General features: G+C 39.9%; 1 protein-coding gene across 1 annotated transcript; it reads right to left on the reverse strand.

The window, feature by feature from the left end:
• Nucleotides 1–4,869: 4,869 nt before the first annotated feature.
• LOC306769891 (ribonuclease P protein subunit p25-like) lies at nucleotides 4,870–6,219 on the reverse strand (the record flags this gene model as incomplete). The annotated part of the gene is made up of 1 exon (XM_079258656.1): nucleotides 4,870–6,219. Exon 1 carries the CDS (start codon nucleotides 5,710–5,712, stop codon nucleotides 4,870–4,872), a length of 843 nt encoding a protein of 280 aa, XP_079114782.1. The 5' UTR covers nucleotides 5,713–6,219.
• Between the last annotated feature and the right edge of the window lie 7,406 nt (nucleotides 6,220–13,625).

The following is a 13,625-nucleotide window of genomic DNA, read 5'->3' on the forward strand; positions in this document are numbered from 1 at the left end:
CATATAATAGATTTGGTTTGTTTGGATCACAATTGGACTTTGCAAATTTATTTTTAACAAAAAAAAGTAAATGGAAAATTATGTGTGATGGCGCAGGTTGAACACCCTGTTTATTTCTTTTATTTTTACATTTCTGCTTGGTTTTTCTTTGAACCCTTTTCTATCAAGAAAGTATAAAGAATAAAAATAGCTTTTTAAATTCTCTACATTGAAAATGCTGTGATGGGCCGGTAACCAGCTTTGGGTGTACAACAACTTGACATTGAGATATAAGAATTTTAGATATGAAAAAAGATCGGAAAAGGCTGCAATCATATTTTTTTTTTTTTTAGCTTGACTGACCATGTCTGGTTACATTTATTCAGAAACTGGATTATAATTTAAGTAGTTTTTGTGGTGTTACAGTCAATAACAATCTGTCCTCTTTCCTAAAGTAATATAAATTAAACTGGTTTCTTTGTGCATCAGCTCTGAGACGTGTGTGTGTGTGTGTGTGTGTGTGTGTGTGTGTGTGTGTGTGTGTGTGAAATTCAAAATCTGCCACTGACAAATGTGAAGTTTTACTATTTATTTTTTGTTTCTTTGCTTATTTCTTTGAATTTAAATACATTAATTTAAAATACAGTTGCATGAATGTGACGCATTACCACCAGAACTCTGGTTTTGCAGCGAACTTCTTGTGTGCCTGTGGCTGATGAGCCGTGTGAATATAAAAAATACTTTTGAAAGGGCAATAATCTTTCAGCAGCTGCAACAGGTCTATTTTAGGACACAGATATGATACCAAAAACCTTTAGAAGAAGTGGGGATTGTCTGCATGCAGCACAGAAAAAGAACATACATACTTTCATTTTTTTCTTAAGAGAAAGCGAGCGTACAGTAACTTCTTGCAGTACCAGCCTGTTCAGTTTTTTTTTTTTTTTAATTTTAACGTATATTGATATATGGTTACATTTGTTAGGCTACTGCAGCTATTCCATGTTTCTGTACAAACACTGAGTTGAAAAAAATTCCATTAAAGTGTGTTATACATGATGATAATTGCACTTATGTGAAAGACATATTTCTGCTGTTGACTTTGAACTTGTTCCTTCACTAGAGGGCAGCAGCAGCCAGTTGCTGCAGTTGCTTTTCTTCATCTATTAAAGCATGAACTTTACTAAAATGAATCAAACAACTATTCAATATAAAGAATTTAAGGACGCATAATCTTAAATATTTCATTGTTTTTTGTAAATAATTTTAATAGTGCAAGAAAAACCCTGCCGGCAAGTATCATTTTGCATCAGTGTCCTTTTAGATTACAACACCATAATGCAGCAAATTAGACAATTTCCATGTTAATGACCACTGAGTCCCAAATGATTGTTTTCTAAAATTTTTTTTTTTTTTTTTTTTTAACTTAATACAGTGAAATTTGCTCTTCTTTAAGAGCTTTTACAAAATGCTGAAGTCATTTTGGTTTCCAAACTTTGTCCTTTTTTTTCCCCTTTGGATTTTGGCAGCCTTGTAGTCAGTGTTCATTATCTGTTCTTACAGCTTTGACTTCAGCACAGCAATTACATCCTCAGCTGCACTGATTAATCCAACATGGAGGCATTTCACAAAATGGTTTTGAAAAGACATTTCCAGACACTTACCAGGGAGTAGCTGTGGCACAGCTTGTTTATGCAGATAGACCACAGCCAGTCAAATGGCAATAAGATGTTTTCAGTGGCTGCTTAAGAGTTCTCTTAACCTCTTGTGTATGCTGTGTATAGGAAACAATAGACTGCTTGGAAAATGATTAATTTAATTCACTTTACTCCTGACATATAATGGAGGTGCCTGATGTCATGTTTGGTTAATGTATGTTTCTCTATTGTTTAACATATGTCCTCAATGACCATTTGTTAGAATATCTCCACTGGGCTCTGCTTAACCTTCCATTCTCTTCCGACAATCACATAATCAATCATTGTCCTGTTACTTGACAAGGCAGACAAAAGGAAAAGCATGAGTGAGAAAAACCTTTTGCCCTGTCTGAACAAGCAAAAGGAATGTCGACTTCAGAGGGCTAACACAGGCAGAAAACATAGGCCTAGTAAATATTCAATTTAAAGAATTCCCAGATAAGGCGAGTTGAAAAATTGAGGCAGCACCCATTCTTCTAGATAAGAGAAGACGGAGCCATCTGGAGGCTGGGAGATAGCGAACTCCCACGCCATCCCAGAGACCTCGCTCTCATCTGCTGCAGCGGCAGAGACGGGAAAAATAGAGTACCAACACTTTCATTATGCTAACTTCAAAATGAATTTATTCGCATTCACTGCATGCAGTTATTTATTAGCTTTGGTAAACAGATTGTTGCTGTTATGTCCACCTCAACAGAAAAATCAAGTTCTGGAAACAGTATCATCAGTTTTGGAGTTTGCTGTATTTTTAAATTGAACAAAAATCTTTCACTGGTGGAATATTTATTAAATGTAAGGAAAAGCACAAATGTGACGCCCACCCTCCCATTTTTCTCTGTTCTAATACTAAAGATGATAGTTTCAGTGGTAGTGAAGGCAGGGTCATCTGTTATCATTTAATTAGTCTGTTTTAAAGAAAGAGCGGGTTTAGAAACATTTCATATATTCAAACATTGCAAAATGCTCCAATCACTTAACACAGTACTGCAATGCATTTTAGGCCAAGGGCCTTATCTGTTTCATATCCCTTTTGACTGCATCTTTGAAAACAAATATTACTGGCAAACTGACTCACAGCATGTGAATAACCTTGTCCACATTCTTATAATGCTCTTTGTTGACTCCTTCGCCACCCTATTTCATGCCAGCCACATTGGATTTAGCTCTGGAATAATGCTTTTGTCAGTATGTTTTATCTGTGCTCTCACTCAGGTGCGCCATGCCGTTATCCCTAATTACCTCTCTGCATTTCACACTTGGCCCTGAATTCTTAATGCATGATAACAGATGCAGGTCGATTTAGAATTTACTTGTAGCTGCATTATCTTTTTGACCTGCATCACAGACTGACTGTCCCTATAGGCTCTTGGGTGAAAGCTGTTAACTCTGTGATAACAACAACCTGTAATGATAACCTTCTAGCATTCTCGAGGACACACAGTTTGCTACATATGTGCTGTGTTGCAGTCACAGCATTTCTTATTCAACCTTGGTTGCTCTGCTGTGCTCTGATTCATCCAGTGGGATTGAGAAGGAGGTTAATTATTATGTCTACCATAGACTCTAAAGGTACTGCAGACCACTTTATGACAAATTAGGATTTTTATTTCTGTGAATAATTCATTTGAAAATAAATACCATTGCAATTTTACTGCTCCTCTTTCAGTAACTATTTCCAAGTCGAGCTAAATTCTCTTGCGAATTAGAAGAAGCTTTGATTAATTTACTTTGGTGGTCGGCATTAGCATTTGCAGATTTCCATTAAGATCAGCAGTTATCTGCTGGGTTGTTAAAAGAAAAAAGTTTGTATTTGTTTGATGGAATACTTTGGAGGGTTTGTTGTATTTTTTCTTGTTTTGGCTGAAGGAAATGTTTAATTTACGAAATGCAATCCGTATTCTGCCAGCTGTTTATCTTTTTTCTTTTTTTTTTTTAAACCACTATACATTTTGTTCAGTAAAATTTTGATCCAAATGCCATAGACGTCTGCAGCATACAGTTAAGCTTCAGCAATAACTTGTTTGCCTCTTTTGAACTAAACTAGTATGTAAATGGTGTGAAAATTCAGGGAGGCAATGCATGAAAAATGTCAACCGGAGAGTCTGCAGCCATTTCATTTATGTCTGTCAACTAGAAGTTTCATAGTGTTACTTTAAATCTTGGCTCTGTTTTTATATTTTTTTCACATGTATTTTGTTTGAGAAATAGGATATACAGGAAGAAAAAGATGACAGTAGATATGGCGCTTGTGCAGACCTGTAGGCTGAAATGAGAAGGAGTGAACCTTGTTGCTTGAGGTTTCATATATTGCAGTAGTGCAGTGTATAGCTCTGTCAAGCCTAGTTTTAATCCTTTACTCCACTGTGTTGTGTGATGTTATATAGTTATCTTAATGATAATCTGTGCCTGTATTTCTCCCTGTGGCATTTCTGTCAGACTGGGTTGGTTTGGTGCCTTATCAACAGCTTTGTCATTAAATCAGCTTTTTCTACAGACAAATTTCACTGCTGTAATTCTTATCAAAAGATCAGCACACTGACTTTTTTTTTTTTTTTTTTTTTTTTTCCTTCAGAGCTCTGCAGATTCAGTGATGTGGGAACAAAGATGAAATGAATAGATTTTTTTTGTTTGGGGAAAAAACATTTATTTGATTTTGTTTTTGTCAGGATTAAAACTCAGACAAATAAAATTGGTATTTTTTTATACCATCCATGGCTTAAAGATTTTGTTTTATTTCAACCTCTTAAATCTATGTATTGTATTTAGAAAGCTATATTTAATGAATAGAGACAGTCAGAAGATGATGCCAGTGAATTATTTTGTCCACAAGTTGTAAATATTTTACTGCAAGCTGTATTGTGGAACCAGTGCAAATCATGGCTTTGTTTAATTATTTACATTGTCTTCATAATAAAGAAATATGATGTAAATCTTTTCAAGATTGAAGAACAATAGCACACATTATAACAGTTTTTGAAGATTTAAATAAGCATAAAATATGTCCAGTAGTATATACAGAGGAAAGCTTTTAGTTCCCAGTGAAACTGACCTCTGGAGGCTTGACTTGGAAGTCAGTTCTTGTGAGAAACCACTGTTCTGACTGACTGAATGTTCTGATTGTCTCAGCATTGTGCTGGAGAGGAGTGCAGCTCCAAATGAACTGCGCTGATTCAGTCCTCTTCTCTGTGACAGTGGTTCATCTCTTCAGTGAGGAGGAAGAGACTCCTTCCCCCAAACACAGTCTTTTACAGTGAGGAAAACTGCTGTATGGTAAAGGTCCAAGGGGTCTCTTGCATGTTGTTTGCGGTGCAGTTTCAGCACCCTCTCTGTCCTCCCACAATGCACTGAATGTCTCTGGGGGCTGATAGCCTGGTTCCTGGGGATTCAGAGGGTCTTTGGAAAGAAGGATGCTGATGGAGGGAACAGTCCTGTGCACTGTCATCTCAGATGCCCCTTGTTCCGTGCTCTCCCACACCTCTTTTACCACCTTGTACTGCAATTTTGTCAGCTGGTGCAAAGACCCCACTTTTCGTTTCATGATCTCAGCACAGGTGATAGTCTTTGTGACTGCCCGGCCTGACCCAGTGAAAACAACCTGTCTCAGCCCAGCATTGCTTACACTTCCCCCACTTCCACCCTTCTCTCCATGCATCCTTGCCATAGCAAATCCCATTAAGTTGCGGATTTTGCTTCCCTCCTTCACACGCATCTCCAACACCCCAGATGGAAGACCTGGGAATGGACAAGGGCTGTCTTCCTCAGTGCGACAAACTTTTTTGAATCCTTCTTGTCCCAGTTTAGTCGCTGGAGGAGGAGCTGGTAAGGATGTGGGTTTTAGCAGGTTAGAAACATTGTTGACCACTCCTGGGTGCATTACAGCATTTATGTAGGTTTGACCCTGGTAGTTAGGGCACGTCCCTTGGCTTACCCCATTTTCAGTATAGCTTTGTATGTTTATGTCCAATCCGGATTGGGGCTTGGCAATGTTAGTAGTCAGATACTGATTCTGGCCACTGACCATTCCATACCCTGTGAACATTTCTGCAATTCTCTGTGCTTTACTGTAATTTTAGTCCTTCATGGAATACAACATAATTTTCTTTGCATTTGGCACTTTTCTTTCCCTCCAGTCAACGGCTGTAAAGTTTCAAGACTCCACATAAGAAATATTACTCCCTCCCCAAGAGCACTATCAACAAAGTCTTTAATGTTCCCTCTCAGAGAAAGCTGGAGAAATAAGATAAATGCCTGGCTGGTGAATTAAGAGTTCTGCTGGGACCTTTAAGGATGTTCTTTAAAGAGCATCTCATTTTCATACCACCAGTGACTGTTTGGTAAGTCTTCTGGAGAGCGATAAAAGGAAAAATATAAAGCTAGATTATCCACTTTCCTTCCTATGTTTGCATTTCATATGGAGCTTTTATCCTAACAGCTGCATAAGATACACGTTTCCTTGTTGAGTCTGCTTAGCAAAAGTTTTCTAAAGAGAAACTGAGAGCGCATATTAAAACGCCACCTTTTTCTTTGCGATTCCATCCAGTGTTGTTGATTCTGATCTGCTGATCATCTCACATACAACTCAAAACTGACCTCTTGGGTTGTTCAGCTGTTAAGTTCCACCTCCTGTTTTGGTCCCCTGGATTGTGTTTTAGTCCTGCTGAAGTTGAATAGTTTCTCCTTTCTTTGTGCTGACTCTGGCATCCACTGCAGCTAAGGCCAAGGCTGTACAGAGGTCTGAAACTGGGGTATTGTCTCTAGAGTCCTGTCTTGTCTTCAGTGATGCTCTGGGAAGTCTGTTCTGTTTCCCACAAAGAGACATAAGGGACAAGAGCTGCCTCACAAATGCTCACAGGAGGAGTGTCTGTGTGGTTGAGGGGGAGCATGAGGGAAAGAGTAGACAGCCCTCTTAAAGGCGCAGGTCTTTTCATCTTTTAGGCGAACGCCCTCCCCTCCACAACCGAAGCCTGCCATGCGAGGAAATAGAAAAGGGTAGGGCTACTGCGTCCCTTTAAAACCTAGAATGCAGATCCCCGGCAACTTTGTCAATCTTTTTAGAGGACGTTCCGGTGTTCAATGTACATGACTGATTAAACCTGAGTTCTGAAATAGAGACTCAGTCAAGCTTTAAAAATGCATTTTCAGCTACGAAACAATGAATTAAATTAGCTCTGTTATAATTGAAAACATCCTTCAAAGAGCTACTGAAAGTCAGTAGCATTAAATTGCACTGTACTTAGCCTTTATCCCATTAGATGTTTGTGACCATTCCAATCTACATAATGCAGCATTAATAGCTTCATTGTTGAGGCAATCAAGTGACGCGGTAAGAATGTCTGTCTCTTAACGCTTGAATTGTTATATTGTTACAAGCCTGGGGAGCCCTTGTGATCAAGGACACAAGGACCACAAAATGCATAGAAGCATGACTTCCATGTTCAAGGTGCTGTAATGGTAACTGTCTTCATTAGTGTGGCTTATCGGTGCAGGTGAGGAGATAGGGTTGACAGGTGGGGTAATAGGCATTCTAATGGGCTTTCTGTCACCAGTGGAGGGCGCTGGCTCGCTCCCCTCTTCGCTAAGTCGGGCCCAGACAGCTGTGGCATTGCCCTCTTCAGCCCAGTCTCCCGGTCGACAGGTGGATTTGTTTTTGTGTGTGACTGACAGATGGGAGAATAGGTAAAGACAGCCCACTGAGGCTGAACCTATGAGGCCAAAAGAGAGAAGCAGACAAGTCCTAACTACTCTCAGCTGAGTGTTTCTCATGGTGCACAGTGGTAGACACACACAGTATAAACTGACTGAGCCTCCCTCAGTCCTAATATGAAGTTAATTCACACTGACATGTGTATTATATTGGATCCCTATGGTAATCAAGGAAAAAATAAGGAAACCCTCCTTACCCTGAAATCTAACAGCTAAAGTGAAAATATCTTTTATTGGCAGAGTTTAAACATGAATCCTAACTAGAGGATCAATAGATTAGTTGGATCTCTTGAGTAATGAACTTTTTTTTTCTTTAGTTCAGTATTTATAAGGTAGGGGTACTATTTATCTCTGGAAACATTCCAGGCACTGCAGGAGACACAGTAACAAATGTCTGTCTTTTTCTTGCCTTTTTTTTCTTTTAAGCTAAAAGGGAAGATGGGAGAAAGAGAGAGAGAGAAGACAGGGGAGGAGGGAGTGTCTGTCGCGCTCACCACTAAAGTGATCATTCTGTTGTTTGGGAGAAATTACCCTCATCAGTCATACAGAGATGCACAGCTGCCTAAGGGGATCCGGTAATGTTACTGCATAATAAACTGTGTTTGTGTGTGTGCACACGTGCGCATGTTCAGCAAGAATAAAAGGAGGCAACAAAGAAATTGATAAGGGCAGGGGGTAAAAGAAGTCTGATTTAACTACAGAAAGGTTAAAAATTATTATAAAAACTGCTTTCTAATCATCCCTCCCATTATGTGATGTTGGTGCATCATTTATTGCTTCTCAGATTAGGTTTGGAAACCTGTTTGCTGCTGGGAATGTGATTGATGTAGAAATTAAGATTCTGAGATTGTGAGTGAAAATGAAAGGTTGTGTCAGACGCACAAGAAATACCCCCCCCTTGAAAAAAACAAGCATTACAAAACTCTTCTGAGGCTAAATTGAACCATCACGGTTTGCAAAAGTGTTGTGTATCGACCTCTGAGAGTGGAGCCTTTTTCCTTCAAGTGGCTTCATTTAATGATGGGTGGAGGTGGTGCTCATGCTTGGTCACTCAAGTTTTAACACCTCCTCCACACAGTTGGCCTCTGCCCCTCCAGCTCTCTAAGCACTTATTCTTCACTTTATCTGACCTTGGTTGGCATCTGCGACGTTCCCAGATTTCTTTCCTGTGCTCTGACTTTGCTGTCTTTGTCCACAACCACCCTCGACTTTTCTTCTGCGCATCCAAATTCCGGTAAAGAAATGTAATTATTCTCAAAGACACTGACAAAAAGCACCGGCTGTACCATGTTCATGTTCCTCTTCTCTGTATAATTCAGGTGTCTTAGATGGTTGATGTTATAAATTATAGGGCCTTTTGTTGTTTGTTGCATCACTGCGGAGTCTAGTTGTAGAGCAGCTTGTTGTGCTGTTGTCAGGGCTACACAAAAGTGTTGTGCCTCCCAGTGACAGCCGGTCTCTCACTTTACGTTAACCGCAAGTGTTTTCACGGTCATCAACCAATAGTGGCCTGGAGGCTGTCATTTCACTCTGTGTGAAGCTCGCCCGCAGCTTGGTTCTGCCCCACAAATTCACAGCCGGCCCTGTTGAGGGGGCAGAGGAACAAACACACAAGCATATACACACGGAAAGAAGAAGAAGAAAAAAAACCAAAACTATATGCTCAGCATAAGGCAGGCTGTTGGAGCAATTACAGAAACATGGCAGAACACGATGAAGCAAGCCCCACTATCAGAAGGGAAATAGAGTGAGCAGAGGAAAAATGATGACGCCATTAATAACAGGGAGGCTGTGAGGCTTGTAGGGAGGAGGGATAGATGACCCCCTCTATGATTTCTCTGTGACAGCACTTTGAGGTGCAAATGGTTGTGTTTGTGTTGCATATTTTTTTAAAAGTTGAAATTGCAATATCTGTCTATATATACTGCAGTGTAATACACCACAATGCAACAATACTATCAAACCTCGTAAACAAATTATGTGGATGTTTTTTTAAGGTTTGCTGTGATCCATGTAAAAGATTTGCTTCAAGTTTTAATTGAATCGGGTGGAGCTGAATTCTATTTCTTTACTCTTTCAGGTGTGTGTAATTTGCACACAGTCTGAATAATAGCACTATTTTCAACTTAGATTGGCAGCAGCGTTTGAAAATAACATTTGTTTGGTGATTTGGTATAGTCTGGCCTGAAGGTAAAAGTTAATGAACTTCATAGAAAAACTGATCAATTATGTAGCGAATTAATTGTCCATGTTCTAATGGATGCAGAAAGATAATAAGTGCCTCAGAGGAAGTCTCCACAAATTTAGAGGAGTTCAATTTGGGAACATAAATCAACTACTTGTACATCTATAGACTAACTATTAGAAATTAAACAACAACTTTTTTTTTTAATTAGTTGCCTACTAATATGATTTTTACAATGTCCACTGCAGTACATAATGTTGATACAGGGTTTGCGTCTGCGTGTTAATAGAAATGACAAAATGTGACAAATGACACAGAATGATTGGATATGAATATTTGTTTCACAAATATAAACACTGTCTCTTTTCACAGGCATAAACCCTGTGGATGTGTTTTCAAATACATTTTAAATTATGAGTTGATATCAAATTAATAAACGTGCTTGGAGTCATTAGCAGACTGATTAGTTAGTCTACACTAAAGTAATTTGTATCTAAAGCATCAATTTCCCAAGACAACAGTCTTGAAGAATGGTCTTTATTCACAACCAGCAACCTCGGGCATAAGTACCAAAATTTGCAGTTCCCCCCTCAGCCACTAGAGCAGTGTTACTCACCGCATGCAGCTCACCGACTCTTGACTTGCGGCTCGTGAAGCAGCCACTGACTTTCTGAAAATGCCATCTAAACAAGTCATAATGACCCTCAACGGTGCAGTTCTCTCCACAAATAAGATCTGCAGGCTGCTTGCTTTGCTGTTGTAACGGCCCTAACTGACCCTGTCAGAGTTGCCAGTTTTGGCAAATTTCAGCTGCACCGAACTCTGCCAAAGAGCTGCTCCGTCAGTAGCTCCGTAAATATATTGAAAAAGAAACACCCACATTCCGGAGGCATTATTGTATTTTCACCATATACTGTTGCATAAGAATGCCATTACTCCGTGCAATATTTAGGATAATGATTCCTTGCTAAAAAGTTGAATGTTACTGGTTTGGCAATGTAGCAGGATATGTAGTGTGGCAACGCTTTTTTTGGGCAGTGGCGGCTCTCCTCTTGTCTTAGTATATTGAGTGTGGCTCTTGTTGAATTAACAGTGAGGATCACTGCACTAGAGCAAAAAGAGAAAAGTTTCACTGCAAGGTTTGCTGTTTTGCACTGCCTATAGACCAAAACAAAGTGTGTCATTTGCCACACCTCCCTCTTCCTCTTCCCCCACTCACCTCCTCCACAAACGGATGTGCAAAGTGAGCAAAACAATGTCACCATTTTGCGGAACATATTGAATGTTTATGTGGTTGCTTACAGGCAAAAGAAGAGCTAGCTCTGAGCAACACTGTAGCTGCTGTAGCCCTTCTGGCAGTGTTCTCCGCTTTGAAAATACGAAGCAACGTTATTTAGGTCCTGTCCTTTTCTTTATCTGACAACTCCTTTGCTAATAGCTGTAGTTGTTTTAAGAGGTAACGCTACATCCCTTTAGATTAACGTTTTGTTCCATTCTCTGCCAATTTGCTTTAAAGATTTGCACTGGTTTGTGATAAACCAGTTTCCCCTACCTTCTTATTGCAGGGGGTACCCTGCCCCCTCGTATTGAGACCTGAAGCCTGCACTACAAGGTCAAGCTAATTTATTTTTAACCATGTTTTTAATTCGCGCCAAGTCACATCAGGAGTAATTAAAAGTTACATTTTCTCAAGAACAAGTTTATTTTGTGTTGTTTTATTAAAAACAGTCTGATGTTGTTAATCTGGTTTACATGGGTAATCTTTGGTGGCAAACATCTAGACATGTGCACATGACCGCAGGTGATCACACTTCCACCAGCAGACAGTCTGGGAAAATTCACCAACCAGCAGAAAAAAAAATATCAGCCTTCTTTAAACTCTTCAAGTGAGATGAAGATAGATACTGTCCTGTTCCAGCGAGGAGCAGTAGTAGTACTCCTACTCATCCTAACTTGTATAAATATATATATATATATATATATATATATATATATATATATATATATATATATATATATATATATATAAACACATGAAAGCTCTAAGGAGCTATGTTTTTTTTCAAAATGCTTTACATCATTCTATTGTAGATTGCGCCGTCTGTTGGCAGCAAATTGTTGTAGCTCTGACCTGCTATCTTGATTTTTTAAAAGTACAAACTCTTCTCACATAGATATTACCTCAAATTGGGTATTATTTCATGCCGGTTTGGAGGGTGTGCTGCAATCAAGATTTTTCTACATATTTTTGGCTCTTTCAAGACTTGTTATGATGAGTCTCCATGGCAACGATAGACTTGTTTACAATCGGGATCAACTGATTAACCTCTCCCAAATCAGGATTATCAGCAAAACAACACATCAAATCCCGATGGAGTTGAAAAGAAAGAGAAGAGGTTGCAGAACTGGATTGAGAAAGAGGACAAAGCGATGGAGATTTAAACCATATCTCCCGACTGTCTTGATGGGTAATATGAGATTGCTAGCTAACAAAATGGATGAGCTCAAGATGCTAACAAGGTCTCAGAAAGAATACAGAGAGTGCAGTATTATGTGCTTCACTGAGACATGGCTGCATGAGCACATCCCTGACTGTAATGTGTCTGTATCGGGCTTTAAAACGGTCCGTGCAGACTGAAGTAGACAACACAGCGGAAAGCTAAAGGGTGGTGGAATTGCAGTGCTGGTTAACCAGCATTGGTGTCATCCTGGACATGTCATGGAGAAGATATGCACAAGGGACATTGAACTGTTAGCTATGAGCTTCCATCCATATTATTTACCCAGAGAGTTTACCTGTGTTATTCTGGTTTCAGTTTATATCATACCTGGTACCGCACCAGACACAGCCTGTGATGTCATTAGCTCCATCATTGCTCGGCTATAAACACAGCATCCAAACTCATTCATGGTGATCTCAGGAGACTTCAACAACGTCTCCCTCTCTGCAACTCTCCCAACTTTCCAACAGTTTGTCAGCTGCTCCACCAGAGAAAATAAGATTTTGGACTTATTTTATGCAAATATGAGTAATGGATGCAGTTGTTCTGCCCTGCCTACTTTAGGAAGATCTGACCATAATCTGGTTCTTCTCACCTCCACGTACAAGCCCATTGTTCAGCAGCAACCAGTCATCACAAAGACTATCAAAATCTGGTCAGCTGAAGCTGAAGATGCTCTTAGAGGAGGCTTTGAGGCTACAGACTGAAATGTCCTCGGTGAACCTCATGGAGAGGACATCAACGTCATGACTGAGTGTGTGACAGATTACATAAACTTCTGTGTGGACAGCATTGTCCCAACAAGAACAGTGAGGTGCTTCCCCAGTGCTTCCTGACATCTCAATTTGATAGTACCCCGACTTGAGGTCCAACACCGAGAACCATTTTGAGCCTGCCAGAGCAGAGAACGCTTCCTCTAGATTGGGGAGTGCGTACGCATCTTTGATGGTCTGGAGGTTGAGCCCCCTTTAATCGATGCACAGGCGAACAGAACCATCCTTCTTTCTGACAACTACGATCGGTGAGGCGAACGGGGATTCAGATTCGCGTATGACTCCCGCTTCTAGTAGTTCTTGGAGGTGTTTTCTCACAGCCTCTACATCATGAGGATGTATTGGTCGGGCTCTGGACTTGAACAGGGTTTCATCACTGAGCTTTATCTGGTGTTGTACATGTTTTGTGTGTCCAAAATCTAGCTCATGCTGCGAGAACACTTCAGGCATTGAGTTGAGCATTTTGGTGACACGTTCTTTCCATTCAGTGGGCAAGTTGTTTCCAAAATCGAAGCTGATCTCTTTAGATTGAGAGGGGTCTTTTGATTGGTCAGATGGATTTGACACTTTCACTGATTGCTCTTTATGAAGGACTCTGGTTACAGTGTTAATGTCAGCTAGCACACTGTCTGAAGGGATGGCAATGTCGTGATCTGTCTCATTTTTTATTACGACTGACAGTTTACAGGGCTGCTTAGCTGGCAGGTCAACAAGACCAGTTAACACAAGTAGGCCACTGGGCAGAGGAGAGGCTGATGGCTGTTCAACAATGGCACATTTCTCAGTGACA

Source organism: Telmatherina bonti (genome assembly GCF_933228915.1).
Source record: "Telmatherina bonti genome assembly, chromosome: 1".
Lineage (NCBI taxonomy): Eukaryota > Metazoa > Chordata > Actinopteri > Atheriniformes > Telmatherinidae > Telmatherina > Telmatherina bonti.